Here is a 24,789-nt window from a genome sequence, read left to right as displayed (position 1 = left end):
ATAAGCCTGACTTCGTCTAAATTAATGTCACACTCGTCGTCAGATCTACTTTTCTCGCATGTCAGAAATCCTCCATTATTTGAAGCTGCAGAAATATAAATAAATAACATTTTCTAAGAGATTCATGTTGATCTTATAGCCTTAGAAAGCCTGTGGCACAATGGTGCTATCTTTACACAGCACTGTCACACACACACACACACACACACACACACACACACACACACACACACACACACACACACACACACACACACACACACACACACACACACACACACACACACACACACACACACACACACACACACACACACACACACACACACACACACACACACACACACACACACACACACACACACACAGCACTGTGGCATGCAGATGCAAGAGGCCTCACAGAGTTTAGCTGTGGGCGAGTGAGGGGGGATAACTCAGAAAGAATTTGTCACTATGATAGGTGATTTGTCATAAACGCTCCTCGAACATACCAGCACGGCCAGGCACGATGCCCGGAGGAGTGTGTGTGTGTGTGTGTGTGTGTGTGTGTGTGTGTGTGTGTGTGTGTGTGTGTGTGTGTGTGTGTGTGTGTGTGTGTGTGTGTGTGTGTGTGTGTGTGTGTGTGTGTGTGTGTGTGTGTGTGTGTGTGTGTGTGCGCTTGTGTGTGTGTGTGTGTGTGTGTGTGTGTGTGTGTGTGTGTGTGTGTGTGTGTGTGTGTGTGTGTGTGTGTGTGTGTGTGTGTGTGTGTGTGTGTGTGTGTGTGTGTGTGTGTGTGTGTGTGTGTGTTTCCCTGTTTGCAGTGGCTGGTCAGTGTGTTGGCTCCTGTGGTTTTGTCTGGTACTACCAAAGCCGAAGTAATCTGGCACAAACATAAGAATTTAAACATGAGGATAAGAGGGAGATAGAGGGAGGGAGAGATCACCAGCCCTGCCTGGCATTGTGTTGGCAGGCCTTTTGGCATCACCCCCAACCTCCCTCCCTCTTCGCCTCCTTCCTGCACCCCTGAAGTGCGCCGTTAATCCCTAAACTCTATCCCCATTTAAAGGCAGGGACATCACGCAAACCTGCCTGTCTGCATTGCATTCTACACGCATACTCAATCACGCAAACCCAGTCACACACACTCTCCTGTAAACACGGAGAACGAGAGAGAAGAGCTCAGCGGGGGGTTAAGCACTGTACAGCAGCAGCAGCAGCAGCCAAAGTATCCGGCTGGTTTTTTCGAACTTCTTAAATGTCTCCGGGGCCCGGCATGTGACGAGTTGGAGGGCGAGATAAGGAGGAGAAAGGGGGGGACGTCTGCAGATGCTCGTGCTCTGCTAATGGGTTGTGCATCTGTAGCTGCATGGTCACACTCTCATGCACACCATCATGTTTGTCAGATGAGATGTGTGGAGGAGGAGTTTTAAATAGCATCCTGAATGGGTGCACTTAAAAAGCTGAGGCGTTTGGGCCTGTAGGGTGGATTTACTGTGTGTGAAGATAATATCAGTTGTGTTGCTTTGAAGTCATATTCTTATCCAATCAACCTTAAAAGCCTCTCCAGTACACATTTTTCTCAATAACTACATCAAATCTGTCACTCCTGATGGATTTTCCCCGCTCCACTCTTCCTAACTGATCTATAAAAATCAAATACTTTTACTCTATAAGGACTAGTAGCACTATGAGGCCATGACCTCACTCTCCTTGATTGTTAGTAATCCTTTTGATTTAAGACCTGCAGATCTACTCACACTCCAGTCCAGGAAGAGTGCATCAGCTGACATGTAGATGTTGACCTCTAGTGGGCTAAATGTGAACCATGCAAGTGCTTGAACACGATGCTGCAGTCACTCGAGAAGAAAGACTATTCTTCACACCATCTAAATACAAGTTTTCATATGGCAAAAATGAAAGATTGATGCAGGAAGAGGCCTATTTGAGTTGCCAAGAGAAAGGCTGAGATGGAGATTTAAAGAGTTATCAAAAGTATCAAGAGACGATACATGTGCTAATGTGACTGTAATGGGATGGGATGTGGTAAGACATTCATCATGATTCATGGAGCAGTAGAAACTTTGTTGTGTATCTATTTCCTTTGTAGGATAGGAGATACGATTGAATAGAAGTCCAGTCTATGTTGTTGTATGTTGTGTGTTTAGTTAGGATAGGATTGGAAGTATCATTTATGAAGTTTTGTTTTTTTGGAAGTGAGCAAGGGGCCATTGGTCCCCAGCACAATTTGGTGTCAAGGCTGGTGTGATCTCATAGCGAATTGAGAGTATCTCTTGTTATTCTATTTTAAAAAACTGATTTAATGCACAATTTGAAGGAACTGCGCTGCAAACACTCCTTATCTTGCTAAGACTTACCATGCCATATCCTATTCTAACTTGACTTGTTTTGAGATTAATGTACTAGAGCAAAAGCTGCTTGTGTAAGATGATGAAGTTTGTTTTTAGGAAACATTATTCTTATTTCAAAAATTATCATTGGTTGCACGTATTTTGCAGTGTGACAACATTTCTCTGGAATTGGACCTTCTATTATGAGCCTACTGCAACAAACAAAAAAGACGGTTTGATTAACTGAATATTGGCCAAGTATGTGTAAGTCAACCTTCTCCCTATCCTTATTTGTTTTTTAGTTTGAGTTGTTCTCTATCGTATAAGGCTTCGCCCTCTAAGGCTATCGCTATTGGGTAATCCCCTCTGCACGTGTGCAGCACTGACAGACTTATTCCATGCCCACCTATGACGTGGGCCCCACCTCCGGGCTCACTTCCGTATAAATAGGAAGTAGGCCCTACAATCCACTCCTACTTTTCTTCAGCACTCCGTTGCAGAAGCATTGACAGGCAAAACAAGTTCTTTTAAGAGCTACTTACTAAAAAAGCAAACATTCCTGGTTCCCCTGGGCCCATCCTCCCTCTCCTCCGGACGGGGGAAACAGGGTGGGGGCCCGGTGTCAACCCGACATATGAGTTACGACCGGAGCTCACGGTGTGAGATTTGCCGGGGATTAGAGCACGCAAACGTGGCTCTCACTCCCCAGGTGTCGTGCACTCATTGTGTCCGTCTCCCTCTGGCCCACAGACAGTGGAGAGCGGACGCTCTCGCTGCTGCGGCCGAGGATGATTTGCTAGTCCAGGAGTTTTACTCTGTGGACCAAGCCCTTTATTTATTGGATCCGAGTGGCGGGCAGCAGTCAGGCGACTCCTTCCCCTCCATTCACGGATCGCCATGTGGTTCCCCCGCCCTGTCTCCCTCTCCTCCGGCGGGGGAGACGGGGCGGGGGCCCCGGGTCAGCCTGGTAGCCGAGCCTAGGTTCCCGGGTTTGTTTCCTATGTCACAGATGTGCCTCCTACACACACCTCCGCTCATTCCTCAAGCAGGTTTGAGCGTGAACCTCAATGTCCGTTTTACGAGTTTTCTCCTAAACGGCGACATGAGGAGAGCCGCTGTGTAATACAGCGTGTGGAGGTGCATAAGCCAGCTGTTTGTTACCTGTCGGTTAACAGACAGCGGGGCTCAACGTTTGAGCCGGCTGTAACCTGTTGGTTAGCACGGCTGTAACAATCTTAAGGAGAACCCAAATGCAGCACTCGAGAAACCAAGGAGAATTGGTAATAAACTTTATTGGAGATTCCACTGGATCTGAGGAATACCAACCGAGCAGTTTAACGCACCGGAGGACAGCGAACAGAAAGTGAGTCAGGGACAGGCAGAGAGTCAGGGAGTAAGCATAGATACAGGCAGGGTCGGATAACAGGCCAGACAGGATAGTCGGGGACAGGCAGGGTCGGAACCGGGTCGGCAATCTAGTTTCAAACACGGGAAAGACAAGCATGAGGCAAAGTACAATCTGGCAAAGAGTGTGTGTCAGGTGCGGGTTTAAATACTGGCAGAAGCTAATGGGTGCAGAAGAGAAAGAGAGTGAGCTAACGAGTGGGTGTGGAAAACAGGTGAGACAGGTGAATGGAAAACTACTGGTGAATGATGGAGCAGACTATGACAGCGGCAGCGGGGCTCGCGGCACAAGCCAGCTGTAATTAACCAGTCGTTTATTAGACGGCAGGGCTTGACGGTCAAACCTGATGCTCCTAAACCTGTCGGTTATACGCAGCATGGTTTTTCCTCTGTCCCAGATGTGCCTACTACACACGGTCGTAATGAGCCTAGGGCTGTTATTACGCACTGTGTGAATAGCACTGCACACACCTCCGCTCATTCCCTCAGCAGGTTTGAGCGTGAACGCACCTCAATGTCCAGTTTACGAGCCTTCTCCGAAACAGAGACAGGATGAGAGCCGTGTGAGATGCAGCGTGTGGAGGGCCCCTCGCAGCCTTTTCGGTCCGGGCCCCTCTTGGGCTGCTTCACGGGCAACGGCGGCGAGGGCTCTGAAGTGGCTCGTCACCATGACAACCACAGCACATCCAAAACATGCGTGCGCTCTCAGAGTATTACTCAGAGTGGCGACGCGTGTATTCGATGGACAGATGGATAATAATAAGCAGCAAGGCCCACCGGGTAAGCCGGCTGCCCCTAACCTGTCGGTTATAGGCAGCATGGCTCACTGCATAACCGGCTGTCTTTAAAACCTGTTGGTTTTTAGGCAGCTCGGATTTTTTTCCTCTGTCCCAAACCTACCTCCTACACACGGTCGTAATGAGCCACGAGTGCCATTATTACAGTGTGGACAGCACTGCACACACCTCCGCTCATCCCTTAGGCGTGTTGAGCGTGAACGCACCTTAAATGTACGGTTTACGAGCCTTCTCCTAAACGCGACATAAGGAGAGCCTGTGTGAAATGCAACGTCTGGAGGGCTCTGGCGTGGCTCTGGCGTGGCTCGTCACCATGACAACCACAGCACATCCAGAGCAGGTTCGCGCCTTGAGTGACGGCACGTGGGTTAGATGGACAGAGGGAAGTTAATATGCAGCAAGGCTCCCCGGTTAAGCCAGCTGCCAATAGCCTATTGGTTACTTGGCAGCATGGCTCGCTGCCTAAGCCGGCTGGGTTTGTTAATTTATCGGTTAATAAAACAGCTGGGCTTGCTATTCAAATCCGTCTACCGTAAACTTTTTGGGTTTAGGCAGCATGGATTTTTCCTCTGTCTAAGACACCACATACCCACGGTCTTAATAAGCCCACGGAGGGCCATTATTACGCCTCGTGTGGACAGCACTGCACACACCTCCGCTCATCCTTTAGTGGTGTTGAGCGTGAACGCGCAGTTTACGAGTATTCTCCTAAACGACGACATATTGAGAGCCTGTGTGAACTGCAGCGTGTGGAGGGCTCTGGCATGGTTTGCCACCAACCACAGCACATCCAGAGAATGTACACCCGGCGCTATCAGAGTACTGTATGGTACTCAGGGTGGCGGTGAGTGTGTCTGATGGACAGATGGATGAGCAGGCGGATGGGCAGAGAGTAGTCTCTGCCATTCGCCTCTCCCCCCCGCAGTTCTACGGGATAAAGGAAGTCCTGTCATCCCAGGAACAGTGTCTCGCGCTCCGTGCAGAGCGCCAGGAACTCTGGTTAAAGAAAGCCTTTTCCCAGGGTTCCTCAAAGGAAAGAACATCAGGGGTTTTTACTCCCGCTATTTTCTGGTCCCGAAGGAGACGGGGCGGGGGGAATGAGACCCATCTTGGATCTGTCAGTGTCCAACAAGGGAATGGCCTTTTCCCAAGCTGACGATCAAACAGGTGCTGGAGTGTGTTCACCAGGGAGGTTCACATCCATAGTCCTGAAGGATGCTTACCTCCACGTAACCATCATCCCGAAACACAGCAAATTCCTGCGTTTCTCATTCCTGGCTTCACGCACTTTTTTCAAAGTGGGTGGAGACGATTGGAGCAGCTACTCAGAATGAGGATGAGGGTTATTGTGCCTGGACGACCGGCTGTGGCTGGCTCGCTCCAGGGAGGAAGCGGTTTTTCAGACGATACAGCTCGTATCTCATCTGTCAAGCCTGGGTTTCATTATCAACTGGAAGAAGAGCTGTCCTCTTCCCTCCCAGACATTTAACTGGGAGTGGAATTGAACTCAGCCCGCATGAGAGCGCGACTCTCATAGCAGAGAATGGAGAAAGTGACAGCTCTCCTCCGGTGCAGCTGTTAACCTGTCGGTTAGCAGGCAGCACGGTTTTTCCTCTGTCCCAGATGTGCCTATACTAGACACGGTCGTAATGAGCCCAGGGCTGTTATTACGCACTGTGTGAATAGCACTGCACACACCTCCGCTCATTCCTCAGCAGGTTTGAGCGTGAACGCGCCTCAATGTCCAGTTTACAAGCCTTCTCCTAAACAGAGACAGGATGAGAGCCGGTGTGAGATGTAGTGTGTGGAGGCCCCCTCGCAGCCTTTTCGGACCGGGCCCCTCTTGGGTTGCTTCATGGGCAACGGCGGCGAGGGCTCTGACGTGGCTCGTCACCATGACAACCACAGCACATCCAGAGCAGATTGTGCGCTCTCAGAGTATTACTCAGAGTGGCGACGCGCGTGTTCAATGGACAGATGGATAATAATAATAAGCAGCAAGGCTCACTGGTTAAGCCGGCTGCCCCTGACCTGTCGGTTATCGGCAGCATAGCTCGCTGCATAAACCGGCTGTCTTTAAAACCTATTGGTTTTTAAGCAGCTCGGACAGCTCTCCTCCGGCGCGTCACACCCCGCGGGGCGGTGACAGCCCTCTCCGTGATGCAGCTGTTAGGCATGCTATCAGCTGGTCATGTGGTGATTCCCCTGGGTCTCCTTCACAGTGAGGAGACTCCAGAGGTGGTTTATTTGCCTGCGTATCGACCCCGTGCGTCAGAGGAGACGCATGGTGTACATCCCTCCTTCCGTGGGTTTGGATTGAACCCACTGGAAACATCTCCACGTCCTGTCAGTGGGGGTGCCCCTGAGCAGAGTGACGTCACATACCGCAGTGTTCACAGACGCATCTCTCGCAGGCTGAGGAACGTGCATGTCGCAGGCAGTGGGGGGACAGTGGCCGGGTCACATGTCTCTCCATATAAACGTGCTGGAATTACTATATGGAAAGTAATCCAGCACTTCGCCCTGTTGCTGTACAATCAACATGTGTTGATTCGAACAGACAACAAAGCAGCGGCGGCCTACATAAATCGCCAGGGAGGTGTTCGATCAGTGCAGCTGCTGAACACACATCCTACACAGCCAAATGGACAATGTTCCGTTTGGTGTACAGGGAAAAGCCTGGACCCCGTTGGGCCCCCTGCCTCGTGCTGTCGTTCCTCCAGCTGTTGCTGGACAGGAATTGGCTTACAGCACAGTCGAAACATATGCTGCTGCCATTTCATCTTGCCATTTAGATTGGTGTCAGCACGGTGTTTAGTCACCCTCTAACAAAACGTTTTCTACGGGGAGCACAGAGACTCAGACCTGTGTCACACGCTTTGGCGCCTCAATGGGTTTTGGCTTTAGTGTTACGCGCACTGAGTAAAGCTCCATTTGAAACTTTAGATCAGGTTCCCCTGAAGTTTTTGTCAGCCAAAGTAGCTCTGCTCTTGGCTCTGACATCAGCTAAAAGGGTGAGTGATGTGTCTGCTCTCTCTGTGGCTCCGTCATGTCTCCGGATCCAAGGAGATGGCAGCTTAGCTGTTTTGCGCCCTAACCCGGTTTTTATGCCAAAGGTTATCACAAGCTCGTTTAGATCGAGAGTGATACATTTGGATGGCTTCTTTCCTCCTCCTCACCTCCTTTACGGCGTTGCACGGAGGAATGACAGTGAAAGACATTTGCACTGCTGCATCTCGGTCTTCCCCCTGTTCTTTTATTCGTTTGTATTTGAGGGATGTCTCCCATTCCTCTCTGACACATTCAGTACTGAATAGCCTGCCAGAATGAGTAATGTCGGGGTTTTTCAATTGCATGGCCTCTCTCCTGCCTGTCGGCACTTAGAGAGCTGCCCCCCCCCCCCCCCCCCCCCCCCCCCCCTCTTGATTGTTTTTAACAAGTGAGACTCGATCTCTACTTTTTATAAACAACAGGTAGCCCGAGTAAGCCCTCGTTCCCTGATGGAGAATATTCATTTTTTAATGCTATATTGCCTTGGAATGTGATGCTCCATTTACGCATGGCGAAATGGACATGGGTTATTAACTGGGTAGGTGTGTTTTGTGCTTCTGGTAACAGACGGAACCAGTGGGGCGTAGACTACATCCTGCTTTGCCCTTAACCCAATAGCGAAGCCTTATACGATATAGCCCTGGGGTTACGTACTGTAACCCAGTTTCTATGAGTATAGGCGCAGCCCTCTAAGGTTCGGGCCCCACTGGCTCCGCCAATAGCTGAAGAAAAGCTGTTGGAGTGGATTGTAGGGCCTACTTCCTATTTATACGGAAGTGAGCCCGGAGGTGGGGCCCAAGTCATAGGTGGGCGTGGAATAAGTCTGTCAGTGCTGCACACGTGCAGAGGGGATTACCCAATAGCGATAGCCTTAGAGGGCTGCGCCTATACTCATAGAAACTGGGTTACAGTACGTAACCCCAGTGTTACTTTGTAGCTGACGCTCAAAGGTCCCTTATTATTGTTTTGTCCTTTTTTGAAGAGTGTTTAATGTATGCTTGAACTTTGTTTTATTTTGTAAAAATGATAATAGTTGTCTTTCCGGAAGTCATGTGACCTCTTAACCCGGATGTTTATATTGTGTTTGGGAGAGAGTAAAAGGGCGGTAAAAGTGTCAATGATGTGATAATGTAATTCTACTGCTGGTCTACTAGGCAAACACGTTTTCACGGTGTTTCATGATTGTGCAAAGAAGAGAATAAACGTGATTGTGGACATCAGTTCGATGCGTAATAATGTTCTTTCAAGACCAGAGTAGTTACATACTTTGCACTCTTCTTGTACACACTTACATTTTATATGTTAGGTTATTAATGTTATTGGACATCAGGTTCTATCATAATAACAACCAAGTGTGTAACTGTTCACCAAAATAAACACAATAATGGCAACAAATAAGGGTTAGGGTGCAAAAGACCCTTATTTAATAGTGATTGGTTAAAACAAAATACATTAGCACCATGTCCCTGCCCTCCACCGCCGTCCATCCCAGAGAATATTAAATGTTAAATATATCAGAGATGATTAAGCGAGCCACACACAGCAAAATATACACTGGATAAGTAGTGTTTAGTTTTCAGCTGCTGTTAGCAGGAAAAAGCTGTGTTGTGGATTGCTCTCTATCTTTGGAAATAACTTGAGTGACCAACACTTTTTAGAGGAAACAGATCCATAAATTCCTTCTATGAACTCATGCCACATTTCAGTGATAAAAGATGAATGTGATGAATGATTGTTGTTCCTCTTTAACCATCAGAAGCAGAGGATGTTGTGTGACCACACGCCTGCTCAGTCAGACTGTGAATTATGTGTTGTAGTGACCCGGGGACTTCTATAATATCCAACACTGTGGAACATAGCTTCTTCAGTAACCACGTTTATTTTAATTTTCAAATCCTGATTTCACAGTGGAAAGTGAGGAAATATCGTGTTTTGGGGGGGAAATGTACCCTTTAGTGCAGGGGTGGGGAACCTCCGGCCCCCGGGCCGTATACGGCCCGCGAGACCATTTGGTTTCGCCCTCGAGGTAATTTATAAACACACGCAAAAAAGAAAAAAATTAAAGAAATCTAGACCGCAAAATAATTAAACGAGCGAGTGCCTGTTTTTCCTGGCAACGGTCATGGTCCTTGAACACAACACGAGCCTAAAGTGTCATCACGTGGTATATGTCTCGTCTGACAGGGGTGCAGTGCTGACGGAGAGCACCAGAACGCCACTCCGGGACTTAAAAAAAACGGCAGTACCCATAAATCCGTAGGCTACACATGCTGCAGTATTTGCGTGGCTGTGTCTTTAGTTGTAAGCCCAGTGGCGATCTGTTCATCTGTCATTCTGATCATACAGTCAATAACTTTGTTGTTATTAGCATCTGGCTAGCTAGCTATGCTAACGAATATAAGAAGCCTTTTCTCCAACCAGTAAGGTAAAGGCCCATCTTTATATGATCATTATAGTTATCAAAAAACAAGAGAATAAAGTAAACAGGTATAAAATACTATATGACAGTAAAAAAAAAGTTGTTATTAATAAACAAGAATACAGTTTGAAAGGAGAGTGATTTGTAAAATATCCATAAAGAAAAAGTAAATCTGCTTACAGTTCTATTTCATATGGATGTTGAGAGATGTTTCCATAGATCTCTTCATGTTGCTCTCAAAGTGCACCAGATTGATGCTTTCAACTTCAATATTTAAAAAAAAAAAAAAAAATCGTCCCGGGAGAGCATGCCCCCGGACCCCCCTAGAGGAGGTTAGGTCCCCCCCACTTAAATCATGTCCATGGATAGGAAACTAAATACATTTGCACACATCTTGTGTCCATATCTTTCTGTTTGGTGGTCATGCCACAACCGTGCACGTGAATGCATGCGCGAGTCATGGCAAGATATCTGGATTAAGAGGTTGCTTTTTCTTTGCACAGCATGAAAGAAAGGCCAAATGAATGTGCTGTGATTTGTAAGCAGAGGTCAATAATTTATACGGATGTTGAAAAAATTGAAATGGCCCTTGAGAGGAAAAAGGTTCCCCACCCCTGCAAGTTTAGTGAGACGTCCAATCAGTTCCGGTTGTCTTCCGGTGGAGGGCAGCAGTGAGCGGAAGTGCCAGAACCACAAACGAAGAAGAAGAAGAAGAAGAAGCAGGAGCCACGGTGTGTTTCCGGGTTTATGCTGACGCGTCCCTCTTCTCCTCACTCTCTACGTGTCAGTAGATCTTCTGTCCGGAGCTCAGCAGCAACACAGACCGGTGAATCCGCAGAAACATGGCTCCTAAAGGCAGCAGCAAGCAGCAGTCCGAGGAAGACCTTCTCCTCCAGGACTTCAGCAGAAACCTCTCCGCCAAATCCACCGCGCTGTTCTACGGAAACGCTCTCATCGTTTCTGCCATCCCCATCTGTGAGTATCAGGAGCTAACAGAAGCTAACAGGCTAACACTGACTCCCTGACAGAGTAGTCAAAATATAGATTATGATGTAATTATGCATAAAATGAGTGAGTTATAACACCTCATACACTTTCATAGACAGAAGAATACAGTAACACATGATAATCAGTATGATTGACTGTGGTATGCTAATGCTAACTCTGATGTCAAGTTACTGTAGGTTTGAATGCAAGCAGTACACATACTCAAGTACACACTTGGGGTACGTGTACTTTACCAGGGCATTTTCATTTTTATACTACTTTATACTTCTACGTCTTTGGAGCAAATGTTGTATTTCACATTCCGCTACATTTATTTTACAGATGTATTTACTAATTACTTTATACATTAGGATTTGGAATACTTCTTCCACCACTGGATGCAGGCTATCATTATAGTAATAAACAATATTGAAAGCTACTAGTCTTTGTAATTATGTTTTTATTTTTGAAAAACACGATCATCTTCCAACCTCAGCAGATAGTTAAGATAGGCAGGAGAACATCTGGATTATAACATGTATTTAACAACAAGCTTAATGCATATCTACTGGTTTGATCATGTCACTGTTATTGATCGACTCTTATCTTTCTTTAGGGCTGTTCTGGAGGATCTGGCACATGGACCTTGTCCAGTCTGCAGTTTTGTACGCTGTGATGACTCTGGTCAGCACCTACCTGGTGGCCTTCGCCTACAAGAACGTCAAGTTTGTTCTCAAGCACAAGTAAGAAGCATAAAAGCACTTTCCCCTCTGAAGCTTCTCTTTCCCGTCTGGTTTCTTTTAATTTGATCAAGTTATTTGAATAGGAGAAAACTTTGAAACTAAGTTATAATCTGTTCATGATTACTGTCAATATATTTGTTAAATAAAAACCATATATTTAGTTTCATATGTTATTAGTTCATCTGCCTTTTTTTAAAAGCCAATTTCTGTAAACAACTCTCATTGAATGGGTTTTGACCGGAGGATTTTTAATTTTGAAGCTTGACAAATCGGTCACCCTTACTAAATATTTGCATTTTCTCGTCATCCTCCAGAGTTGCCCAGAAGCGAGAGGATGCCGTCTCCAAGGAGGTGACGAGGAAGTTGTCCGAGGCAGACAACCGCAAGATGTCCCGCAAGGAGAAAGACGAGAGGTGAAACATGCATCATCTTGTGAAGCCAAACGTGTCACACACCGAGTTGTGTGACGTTTGACTCTTCAAAGTGTTTTCAAAGAGCTGCGCACAGCATGTAGTCTTGTGTAAAACATGAGCACTTTAATAAAACGTTATCACAGATTGAACTTCGTAGACATTCCACATGTTTAGTTCCTCTGATACAGATTTAAAGTCTATTGTTTTAGGCTGTTTCACAAGTCAATGTTTTTAATGGACTCTCATACGGTTCATTTGGGCAGTTGTTAACGCAGTAATCGCACTCTGGGTCAGACATAACTGAAACGGGTCTGTACCCTCGTGCCATTCAATTGCAGTGAGAACAAAATCGAAGCCTCTTGCAGAATTTGAACCGAAACCCATTATGGGCTGCATGCAGGGCATTTGTGAGGGTGGGTTAACATGAGTGGGAGAGGACAGACTAAACTGGAGGAGAAGGTACTTTGCTCCATTTTGTATTTCTGTTTACATTTTCCACCAGCACATTTCTGACCAATAAAAAAGATGCTAATTGACTTCCAGCCATGCTCCCTCTTACACGCCCCTCAGCATTTAGTCCACTTTACTCTGAGCGCTGTAAAACTGATGCAGATGAAATAAGAAACGAGCCTTAAATGTCGCTTTGATTCACGCTAGCCAGTAGCCATATGGACTGGGGCTGACGGTACTTTATGTTTACTTGACCATGAATGTTCTTCTTGTTTTTCCCAGGATCCTGTGGAAGAAGAACGAAGTCGCCGACTACGAGGCTACCACCTTCTCCATCTTCTACAACAACACCCTCTTCCTGGTGCTCGTCATCGTCGCCTCCTTCTTCCTGCTCAGGAACTTCAACCCCACCGTGTATCCTTTCAATCACACTGTAATATCACAATTGCAGATTGGCAGTTTTACTTAAACTGCGTGATAAGTCATCTAATGCTTGTTTGTATGTATATATGCATTTAACACTTGATCATCACTCTGTCTATGATTGTTTTGACCTTAACTCCACATCTCTCCAGGAACTACATCCTGTCCATCAGTGCTTCCTCAGGACTGATCGCTCTGCTGTCCACTGGCTCCAAGTAAAGGAAGAACAAATCATGGAATAAAAGCTGGAGGGGTGGGATTGGGTTAGGAAGTGGGTATACAATATTTTGTTTTTCACTTAAGTTAGGAATGGGGTTTGAGGGACCGAAATATCACATTTCAACTTCATGAAATTCATGATCAAATGTCTGGAGGTGCTTCTCCACGTCGGGTTTTTTGTAACAAATAAAGACACCAGGTATACTTTCCTCTGTGTTAATCTCGTGTGTGTGTGTGTGTATGCCATTTGAGGATATAAAAGGAACAGAATCCAAATCATATTTTACATATAGTGCTGTTTAAGGAAAAAATATTTAGTGTAATTTTGGGTTGAGAGGTTCTTTTAATACGGTTTGAGACAAAAGTGAGACACTGCTGTTTCCATTGGCAATGCATTTATTTATAATCACACTTTCATATTGACTATTTACAGAGAAAACACTGTTCAGGAGAGAAACACTGATGAAACAAGTCAGTTCAACATACAAATAATGTTAAGTCGTTTCCATCCACGAGGTGCAGTGGGTTCATTTCGCTACTTTCTTTGTTGCGTTAAAGTAGAAAATATAGCCATGTATTGTTTAGATTTGTAGCTTTGTTCCATTTTGGCCTCCATAGTAAAAATGTTTAACAAGTTATGATTTTCTAGAGCTGCAACAATTCAACTAATAAGCAGAAAAATACCACATCAAAGAGATTCATTAAAAAAATCACCATCTGAAATGTTTTTAAAAATGTTCTCGACACTGATTAATCAATACGTTATCTTATTTGCTGCTTAACGATTTTCTCAGACAACACTGACCAATGTATGAAAATACCCTTACAATACCACTGTGTTATGCATTACAATTCATTTTATTGATATGAATTTGGTCTCCTATTGGGTCTATAACTGAAAGCTGTGAATGACTGTTCCCATAAGATGTGTTGTTCGGCCAGAATGGAGCAAAGTTAATGGTGTGCACTCTGAAAACTGAAGGGTCAGACTGAGAAGACAAGGGTGCTAATTCCTGTTACGATACTTAATTTTAGGTACATTTTTTAGTACGTCACCATGTATTAATCTTGATCAAATCCCTTACATATACATTGTAGAATCAGCATACATATAGTTTTATTCTCTCTTTGTTTGCAGGACAGCATCCAAACACATTTAACAACTTGCAATGAAAGACATCCCTGATTTTCCAAGGCACTCTATCGGGTGGAGAAGTTCCCACACATGTACGGTCAGACTAACAGAGAGGCAGCTTGTTAACTTGCAACAATTAAAAGTGCACATTAGTACAAATTACACATTTTACCACCAGGAGTTATACCATGTTACCAATTATAGTGTTTATATATTGACCACATTTTAAGAAGTAGAGTCAAATAGGTATAAATACAGCCGTAACTGCTTTTTCGGTGTCAGTAAATTGTGCCAGATTAAGTCAATTAGAAGTCAACTGTGAGCCAAGCCTTTTTGATGCTTTTTTCCAATATGCATCATTTCTGGTTAAAGTCAACATGGGGTGAAATGTCCTTTGATTCGAATCTGAAGGGCGTTAGTGCTACAAGAAAAGTGACTCAACGGAAACTTGGTTAACATTTCTGCTCTCTGTGATGGCTTGTTTTCCAGATGAAAAAGAAATAGCATGAAGGCAACACAACCTGAGCCACCTGCTCAGAGATGAGGATGGTGCGCCTTCTTTAAATAATGCCACAATTAGTACAGATTTCCTTGTCTGGCAATGCAAGAAACAAAAAACACCCTTTAATCCTTATAAATGCTATAAATAATGTTCACAAACCAGGAAATGAATACTGTGTAAAATGAGGCTGGAGGAGGAAGGTATGAAGAGAACGCTGTAGCAGTAATCCTACTGAGGAGGAGCAACAAAATAACTCTATTTACATCTTATTTATATATTATATATCATCCTTACAGTACTGTGAAGTCCTCATCTGCACGGAGGTTTCTTCATGGTTTTGCTTATGATACAAGGTATGCATTTGTACACGTAAAACCCCCATAATTCGCGAAACAAAATGTCAAAATAAAATCCTATCATTCATCTACTCTACAATAAATACTGTCATATTTTTTTTGCCACATCCCCTATGCGTCTTTTTGTGCCATAAACAAGCGATGTTTTGCAGTTATCATAACCAATATCAGTCAGGATATGTAGTCATCCTTTTATTACATAGATGTATTATATTCCTTTTCTGCAGGGTGCATTCAGCAGTGCAGGTTCAGGTCACAGAAGAGGAGATACATGTCTCCATAATGAAAGCAAACTGAGAGAAAAGTAGTCCACGTCTTTTGCAAAATAAATTGCGTAATTTCTCTCTTCTATAATGTACTGAAGCAGAGCAGCAGTTCATGGAAAATACCACACGGGGGCGACATGCTTCACTCTCTCCCATAACACCAATGTCCCACAATCCTTTGCTTCACAGACAAGCCTGCAGCATTTCTGATCAAACTCCTTTCTGATGTGCTCGGTATAAAAGTAAACAGAGGCGCAGGAGGAACATGCACCTGCTGGTTAACAACACTCAGGATTTGCAGCCTATAACATCTACTGAATATTATCTGTGCTATACTGAATACAGGACTGAGTACATTTGGTAGAAGGTCATTCAAGCCAGTAGTTTTGTTGAGGCCTCATCTAAAAAAGTCAAGAGCATTGTCATTGCTAAAGCTCATGAGAAAAACATTTTTATCTCACGACTCGAGCGCGCACCTCTGACACGAGAGGTGAACAGTATTGAGCTCGCATGGTAATCTTTCTGCTGCGCTGCATAACAATTGAATGAAAGCGCTGACTAACTGACCACCGGGGGTGTTCATACATCTGAGGCTCCTTCATGTACACTTTGCTAAGACACCTCAAATTTATAATAATGAGGTGCTTTTATTTATGTGCTCAGCTTGTGGGTAGGAGAGGACGAGTAATTGGGAAGGTGTGTTTTGGAGAAGCAGCATATCATAAAAAAATGACTTTCAAAGTGCCCTTGAACAAGGCACTATGACTTAATACTTAACTTTTTCATTACTATACGGCCAAAATCCCAATTTGTAATACTTTATGGATCAAATCCCAACTGTACATGCCAATCACAAGCTATTCAGAGCTCTTCTTGCTTTTTGACGTGAGCGAAAACAAACATTTCTAAATGAATAAACTGAAGGGTAACGCTTTAAACAAATTAGCATGGGTAAGACTAAGCTCTGCATAGTTATTTTGGAATGGATGGGCGCTGAAAGGGTTTCTTGGGGAGTTTCGAAGCTGCAAAGAAGCTGAGGTTGTGAAGCGTCTCTTGGCTCAGCTGACCTGAGAGGATCTGAGCGGGACGAGGCTTCCAGTTCCAGCTGAAGTGGGCTGAAGTGGGCTCGAGCCGAGCCGGGCCCAAAGGGGAAAACTGTGAACATTGAACAGCGGCGGGTCCATGGTAACAGAATGGTGACGTAGGTAGGAGAGGACGGGAGGCTGGTCTAAGAGCGGTAATCCTTCTTACTGTACGGCCTGTTGCCCAGGATGTTGTCGATTTCCGACACCACATGAGACGTCATCTTAGGAAGGACCTGCCAAACAGATAAAGAAGTTGTATGTAAAGAGGACATGTTATAACTATTTTCAGATTCATATCAGTATTTGGTGTCTCTACTGGGACATGTCTCCGTGCTTTAATGTTCAAAAAGCTCTTCATTTTTCTCATACTGTGCTGCAGCACCTCTTTTCACCCTCTGTCTGAAACCAGGGCCAAGTCTGCTCTGATGGGTTAGCTGGCCAGGTCTGTTGTGATTGGTTAACCACTTAGAGATGTCCCGCCCTTAACCTATCACGTACACTGTGTTGGAATGCCAGCCAATAGAAGCGTGACTGTTCCATAGTGATGTCACTATGTTCCAGAAGTAAACAGAGGAGTCCAATGGAGGCGTTTCAGGCAGGGGGGTTGGAGTGTGTGGGAGAGAAACTCCCTTTGCAGACCATTGACATGCACTAAAACCTATATAACACACGACTACAGGAAAGGTAAGTAGGACTCCTTTAATATGCCTTAAAGGAAGGAATTGAGAGATGCAGCTGAAAAAACTGTGTGTGTGTGTGTGTGTGTGTGTGTGTGTGTGTGTGTGTGTGTGTGTGTGTGTGTGTGTGTGTGTGTGTGTGTGTGTGTGTGTGTGTGTGTGTGTGTGTGTGTGTGTGTGTGTGTGTGTGTGTGTGTGTGTGTGTGTGTGTGTGTGTTCCCACCTGTATGGCTCCGAGGTTTTCAGTGAGCTGTTCAGGGTTGGATGTTCCCAGGAGAACTGAGCTCACCCCTTCATTTCTTAGACACCACGCTGCAGAGAGAGAAGATGATATTCACAAAGCGGCCACTTGATGGCGCACTGCTGCTTATTATTCATACCTAGTTACATTAATAAATGACTGGTTTTACCGAACAAAGTGATACATGCCATACGGGCTTGGAGAGTAAGAAAACAACCTGTATTCCCTTACAGTTACATACAACAAGATGTAAACAGACGAATGGTACATTTCTAACAGTTGGGGATTACTAGAGAGATAACAATGTTATTAAAACATGCAGAAAGAGCGTATTGGCTGAAGTCTTACCCACAGCCAGCTGAGGCAGTGTGCACACCATCTTCTCTGCGATGTGGTTCAGCTCTTTCAGCTTGGCTTGTTGCTTCCTTCCATCTTCACTCACTATTTTCTCCTTCAACCACTGATACGACTGCAGGAGGACGGAGAGCAGAGACATAGGAGCGAAGAAGGAACACAACAGACAAAGACACACAAAGCAGAGGAGGTGTGTATGGAGATAATGAAAGACAGAAAAGGGTATTTTTGCCACTTTTGGACAGAGCAAGGCTAGCTGATTTAGGAGAGGTTTACTTTGAGAGATAGTTTTTATTTAATATATAAGTATTAGAGAGGAACATTTTAAATTATTGTGTGTTGTTTTGAACAAAATGTCAATGTTGTCAAAATGCGTTTTTCTTAAAACATTTATTTTCCGCTGCATTGGCAGATTGTTTACGGTTTATATCGCTGGTGTGGCTGATGAAGCTAGTTTAAGGATGTAGCAAGTTAGGTTGAGGAACATTGAGGGACGTTATGTGCTGTCTGCACACCAGAGGGTGAACAACAGCTCAAACTATTCCAGAAACACTGTCTGATGTGCTCTGGAACACATTGTGGCTGAATGCGCTGTGTGTAGCAGAACAACTTAAACGTAAAGACTCAAGTTACCCAATGTGCCCGATATATCAATCAGTGTTGGGGCTCCAGGTTATAAAACACTCTGTACCAGGTCTCGTACCATCTCAGAGAGCAGTGATGATCTATGAGGTCTGGGTAACACAAAACTTTAACAGCTTCAGCAAAAAAAGTTTGATTTTTGAAGGACATTAAACAAGAATTCATCATGAGTCCCTCTAATTTGACTAGCCTTCCCTGATGTTGACACTACCTGAAGTAGATATAAAAAGTCAATTATGTCCAGCGTTAAAGCTCTTATTTCTTTCTATTTTGGGAGCAGAGTAACCTTCACGTGAAAGTGGAAAAACCTGGGATATGGTTCATTAAGCTTTCATACCTTCATGGAAGCCCTGGAAGTTTCAGGAATGCCATTTTCATATTTTCCTGTGATGATGCCGCACGCCAGCGGGGACCACGTCATCGCCCCGACTCCTGTCGCCATGGAGAAAACCTCAATCAGTGATGCCGTCATTTTAAAGTTACGTTGCTGTCGCTGCAGTTCCAGGTGTTGGTACGTAACAGACTCTTTTTTCTTATAGTTAGAGCAGGCTTAGGCTTGCCTCAAACTTCCTCCTGGACGCTTTTATTATATACATGATCGTTATTTACAGTATCATTTGGATTGTCTACGTTGTAATTTTATTATATTATTTTGTGTCTGTCATTCATGTTTTGTTAATCTGTGCCGTCTGTAAAGCCCCCTCAGATAGATGTGATATTGTGCTATATAAATACAACTTGAATAGATATGATTACACACACACACACACACACACACACACACACACACACACACACACACACACACACACACACACACACACACACACACACACACACACACACACACACACACACACACACACACACACACACACACACACACACACACACACACACACACACACACACACACACACACACTACTTGCCTATCTTGTGGTAAAGTTCAGGCAGCTGCACTTCTACCTTCTCCCTCTGGAAGAGATGATACTCTGCCTGCTCACACACCGGAGGGATCAGATTAAACTGTCGTGCCACAGAATACGCTTCCTACAGATTAAAAGAGGGAGAGATTTCATGAAAAGTTAATTCTCACTGCAGAATTACACTGTTACGTAAACATTATGCCAATGCTTTTTTTTTTTACAGCGACTTACAATAAGTGCATTCAATCAAGAAGAAAAAGCAAGAATCCTGCCAAACCATTGTTAGTGCTACTTTTCAAAGTGCTACATACAGAAAAATGTCGCTTGGATAAAAGCGTCAGCCAAATGAAATGTAATGTAATATAATAATATTAATTTTTGCATTTAACCTTGCTGGTCTGAAGCATTTGCAAAAATCAGATACTAGGTGCAGACAATCACTTTAAGAGGTGCTATATTGGCTAGCGCTCCAACACATCGGGCGGGACAACTCCAAGCGGTTGACCAATCACAACAGAGCTGGCCAACTAACCAATCAGAGCAGACTGAGCTCTGGTTTCAGACAGAGGGTGAAAAGAGGTGCTGCAGCACAGACAGTATGAGAAAAATAAAGAGCTTTTTGAACCTTAAAGCATGGAGACATGTCACAGAAGAAATACAACGTGAATAGTATGGGCTCTTTAATACTAAATACTTGTAATGGAAAGTAATCAGGTTACATTACTTTGATATTGTGATACTCAGATTAGGCTACTGGTGCTTTTCCCCCCAGGTAACTAGTAATTGTATCAACATACATTTGAGAGTGTTGGGTTTAACTCAGGGAAGAGATTAGGAAAGTGTTAATCAGCTTTTAGGAGCTTCGCCTGGCACACATTCAAATGCAGGGCTCACAGTAAGTAACCCAATCGATACTCCATATCACAGCTCTCCGAGGCATCATATCCAAATGTCCCTCTAACATCTTATCTGCATTAGCATGTGCCCTTCAGGAGGAAACACACGTGAAGATGTCAACATTCCCCACACTCTTAGTTTGGAGGTGAAACACATCAGGGGAATATATTTAGCGCGACGCGAGGATAATGTGGGTGCAATCAGTCCACTTACAAATTACATGTTTCAGCAACCATTGGTATATGTTAAGGCTGTGTGTGAGTGTGTGTGTGTGTGTGTGTGTGTGTGTGGTGTGTGTGTGTGTGTGTGTGTGTGTGTGTGTGTGTGTGTGTGTGTGTGTGTGTGTGTGTGTGTGTGTGTGTTCTGTACTGCTGCCTTGTCACGTACACTGAGGATCCGTGTTTACCCCCTGTCGTTATTGATGCTATCTAAATTACACAGCCTTCATCTGGGCTCGTGTTCTACAAAGAGATCTGCTCCCCTTTTGTAACCGTGATCACAGAGAGGGGATGTCAACACATGGAGGGGGAGGAAGAGATCAGAGAGAAATCAGAGAGGGGAGAATGGGCGCTCGGGCCTTGAGTGTCACTTCAGGCACGAGTGCATTTCATAACTCTGCTGAGGCGTCATGTTTCTGTATTCGTTACTTGTTTCGAGAGCTGAAACAGGAGGTAGATTGTCTCTGACAGCAAGAAGAAACAAAGATGGATAACACCACCGGGCCGAGAATAACACGTTTTCTTTCCTCAAACCTTCACGCCGACCCATTTTCCATTTTCCTAGAGATTGAAGAGGAGGGTTTAACTAGTCTCCTTTTAAAGGGTCCACATTCTGCTCATTTTCACATTCATAATTGTATTTAGTGTCTCTACTGTGACATGTCTCCATGCTTTAATGTTCAAAAAGGTCTTTATTCTTCTCATACTGCCTGTGCTGCAGCACCTCTTTTCACCCTCTGTCTGAAACCAGAGCCCCGTCTGCTCTGAATGAGGAGCTGGCTGCCTCTGTTGTGATTGGTCAACCGTTTAGAGATGTCCCACCCCTTAGCCCCCGCCCCGCAAAATGAGGCTCCATCGCGAGGGGTCTGCGTGATCTGCGTGTAGGGACGGGCGGCCCTGTATAATAACGTCATATTAAATGCAGTCATTTGGTCTTCAGCAACAGCTTGTGAGAGCAGTGCATTCATCGGTGTTCGTTTGAATGCTGCCAGTTTGTTGACGGCCTGTGTGTTGATGGGACTTCTCTTGCTCCCTAAATGTTTCCTCTGCCTTTCGCCAGTTCTTAAATCCTCCTTTCACAAAACTCCCATCCCTGATCTTGTCTGCACTTCTTTTCTGTAGCAGAGCAACAGAAGAAGCACACCGCATTATCACTTTCTCTTATATAGTGAAGCTTTTTATAGACGGCCTACACTAAAATGCTAACTCAAAAATAGTAACTCAAAATAAAACTTTTGTATTGATTTGTTTAGTGAACTTTTTGGCGTTGCGGTTACAACTCTCCGCCAACAGATGGGGGTGCTGCAGCCCCCTCAGCGCCCCCCCTTCCCGCGTCCCTGAGCTCGAGCCAATAGAAGCACGAGTGTTACACAGCGATGTATGAGTGTAGCTCTGTGCTGCTCACCATGATCTCCATGGCCGTCCACCGAGACGTCCCCCAGTACATCGCCATGCCCTGGTTGATCACGTAAGTCATGGCCCGGACAATCTCTGCAGAGATACACACAGCAGTCAGAGACAATTTTATACAATATGATAATACCTTATTGTCAGATTCAATCTGAAATGTTGCATCACAGCAGCTCCATTTGCAACATCAACAAGGGACAAATAATTAGACAAGAAACAAGGAAACACATTGAACATACTATAACTCCTGGTCCTCACTTACAAAGCCCTCCGCCATCTGGCCCCCCCTACCTCACTGACCTCCTCACCCTCTACCAACCACCCCGGTCCCTCAGATCCTCCTCAGCCGGTTTGCTTTCCATCCCCAAGGCCAAACTCCAGAGCTTCGGGGACAGAGCCTTCTCTGTGGCAGCCCCGAAGCTCTGGAACTCCCTCCCCCAAGACCTCCGTGAGTCTGAGTCCCTCACCTTGTTCCAGTCCCGCCTCAAAACCCACCTCTTCAACTCTGTATCCATAAGCCCCGCCCCCTCCCTCTCAACCAACTTCCTCCTGACTGATTTTCTGTTTTGTTTTGTGTCTTTGTTTCTTTTTGGTTTTGTTTTGTTTGTCTACCCTCCCTCCCAAATGTAAAGCGTCTTTGGGTTCAAGGAAAGCACTATAGAAATATAATTTATTATTATTATTATAACCATCACTGAAGGCAATATGTTCAAAACACTAATTTACATTTGACATGGGAATTAAACTGTATTTAATTTAAGGATTGACTGGTGCCCCAAAGAGTGCTTCAGTCTTATCTTATCAAATCGTGGGACCCTGTATCTTGGATTTGATGGAAATAATTCATATTCACTGTTCAGGACATAGTTAGGGTCAGAGATAATGATAACGTGTTGTTGTCTCAAACCATATCATTAGGAATCAATTAAAAAATGTTATGCACTTAAAACATGTATTTTTCTGGGATTGTGGATCTATACTCAAAATAAGATATATTTAAGTAGTTCATTATGCATGTATATCCCGTATGCATACCTAACCCTAACCCTAGGAAAGGGCGTAGTAGAAACCATAATGTGTGTTTTGAAATAACAATCAATTTGTGAATGAGGACAAAACATTTTTATGTATATTTGACGGATCACAAAAGAAGTTTGAAGTCAAACTTTCCAAAAATATAACTCATAACTAGAAGTCTAATATACAGTATGAGCAAACAAACGTCTTAATCTTGTTTAAGTTCTGTAACGGATTTGCCCCTGTGGGTATTGTCCACAGTACATGTATAATATCAATGTGTACTTGTAAAAGCGCCTCGATGACCTCGAGGCGTGAAGATGGACGGTGTGGCGCAGTGCGCTGTGCAATGATCATCAGATCAAGGGGTGAAACCCGCCACTGCTGCGTCTGTAAAGCCGGTGTGTCCTTGGGCAAGACACTTCACCTGAACTTGCTGCTGTGGGTATTGTCCACAGTGACCATTGCATGTATGTAAAATATGTGTAATGTGTATCTGTAAAGCACTTTGAGCACTGGAAAAGCGCTATAATAAATGCAAGGAATTATTATTAATTATTATTATTAACGCACAGATGAAGTTAAATAAAACCCTCCTCAGAGGCCACCTGCCTCCTGCTGACGGCTCATCAGCGATACTTACAACTCCAGCAAACACTCACAAGCTCCCACTCTGAAGCCCCTCAGATCACACTCAGCCCGCTGCATTTTAATGAGGCAATTAGCTCCGACACTGCGTACTGTGCGCCAACAGCAGTCAGGGCCAACACAAACTGGATTAGGACTGTCATTAAGGTTATTCATCCTCGCCCGGCACTCTCTCCAATTACACTGCCATCCTTCACCGAGGCAGCGCTCTCTTATTTCACTAACAGGCTCCTGGCAGGAAGACAGACTTTGAGGGAATACGAGGTCAGAGAAACAATAAAATGGTTCCCCTTTAAAATGTTACAGACGAAGGACAACCTATAACACAGATGCCTCACTAAATACTATCCTGCCGCGGGAAATAACACAGCATTAAGCAGAGAGTAAAGAATGTCTCCTTCTTTACATCCCTCTCTCTGCTCGGCTGTCTTCCAGATACTCCACTCAAATCTAAATGCTACTTGCCAGAATTCATGGCCGATAAAACAAGAGAGAAACTAAAGTCGAGTATAAAACAACCAGACTTTAGGGGTGACGGATTGGATGTACCCGGAGTTACGTAATCAGGATACAGAAATAGGTATCTGTATTCCCTTACAATTAGACTTTAAAAGTGTTACATAATATATTTTTTAGGTTTACTAGCAGGATTAAAGTGTTAGTAAAACTTAAAAGAGCAAGTTGTGTTTGTTGTAAGAGGATCAGATTTTGATTGGCAGACTCACCCTCCATGGGAGTATTACTGTCGGGGCGGTTGGCAAAAACGACATCCACGTACTCCAACTGCATCCTCTGTAGAGAGCCATGCAGACCTGAGACACACAGGGGGAGAAAGAAAAAAGAGATATACAGTAAATAATAAAGATAATAAGGCGGAGTGCGGTGTAGAATACGACATTTATTTAACGTTTGTTGTATTTGAACAATTCCAAAGATTTTATTTTGTTAATTTTAGGGTGAAGACTTGGTTAGGTTTAGGGTTAGGGTTTAGGCATGTGTTGGTTATGGTTAAGGTTGGGATAAGTCTCCAGGAAATGCATGTAAGTCAATGTAATGTCCCCTGAAGTGATGTATACATGGTATGTGTGTGTGTGTGTGTGTGTGTGTGTGTGTGTGTGTGTGTGTGTGTGTGTGTGTGTGTGTGTGTGTGTGTGTGTGTGTGTGTGTGTGTGCGTGCGTA

The 24,789-nt window shown here is 44.5% G+C and overlaps 2 protein-coding genes and 1 long non-coding RNA gene across 3 annotated transcripts in view; 2 read left to right on the top strand and 1 right to left on the bottom strand.

Moving 5' to 3' along the window:
* Positions 1–10,735: 10,735 nt before the first annotated feature.
* Positions 10,736–13,442, top strand: ssr3 (signal sequence receptor, gamma). Its single transcript, XM_034097080.2, has 5 exons — positions 10,736–10,973; positions 11,602–11,728; positions 12,043–12,141; positions 12,874–13,005; positions 13,167–13,442. Exons 1-5 carry the CDS (start codon positions 10,841–10,843, stop codon positions 13,231–13,233), a joined length of 558 nt encoding a protein of 185 aa, XP_033952971.1. The 5' UTR covers positions 10,736–10,840; the 3' UTR covers positions 13,234–13,442.
* Positions 13,443–13,611: 169 nt separating this feature from the next.
* The window catches only part of kcnab1a (potassium voltage-gated channel subfamily A regulatory beta subunit 1a), a 101,884-nt gene continuing 90,706 nt past the window's right edge, over positions 13,612–24,789 (bottom strand). Inside the window, exons 8-14 of the mRNA XM_034097079.2 lie at positions 24,335–24,421; positions 21,940–22,025; positions 19,423–19,543; positions 18,829–18,923; positions 17,844–17,964; positions 17,478–17,566; positions 13,612–16,810 (exon numbers count right to left, since the gene is read on the bottom strand). Coding sequence (XP_033952970.1) covers positions 16,721–16,810; positions 17,478–17,566; positions 17,844–17,964; positions 18,829–18,923; positions 19,423–19,543; positions 21,940–22,025; positions 24,335–24,421 — 689 coding nt within the window. The 3' untranslated portion in view covers positions 13,612–16,720. The remainder of the gene's footprint in view (positions 16,811–17,477; positions 17,567–17,843; positions 17,965–18,828; positions 18,924–19,422; positions 19,544–21,939; positions 22,026–24,334; positions 24,422–24,789) is intronic.
* On the top strand, positions 17,161–18,857 carry LOC117457170 (uncharacterized). Its single transcript, XR_004553312.2, has 3 exons — positions 17,161–17,261; positions 17,971–18,039; positions 18,772–18,857. It is a non-coding gene; the product is annotated as an uncharacterized lncRNA (long non-coding RNA).

The sequence above is a fragment of the Pseudochaenichthys georgianus genome, chromosome 13 (assembly GCF_902827115.2).
Source record: "Pseudochaenichthys georgianus chromosome 13, fPseGeo1.2, whole genome shotgun sequence".
Classification (NCBI taxonomy): Eukaryota; Metazoa; Chordata; class Actinopteri; order Perciformes; family Channichthyidae; genus Pseudochaenichthys; species Pseudochaenichthys georgianus.
Note: the sequence above shows the minus strand (reverse complement) of the source record. Positions and strands in the feature narration are given on the sequence as shown.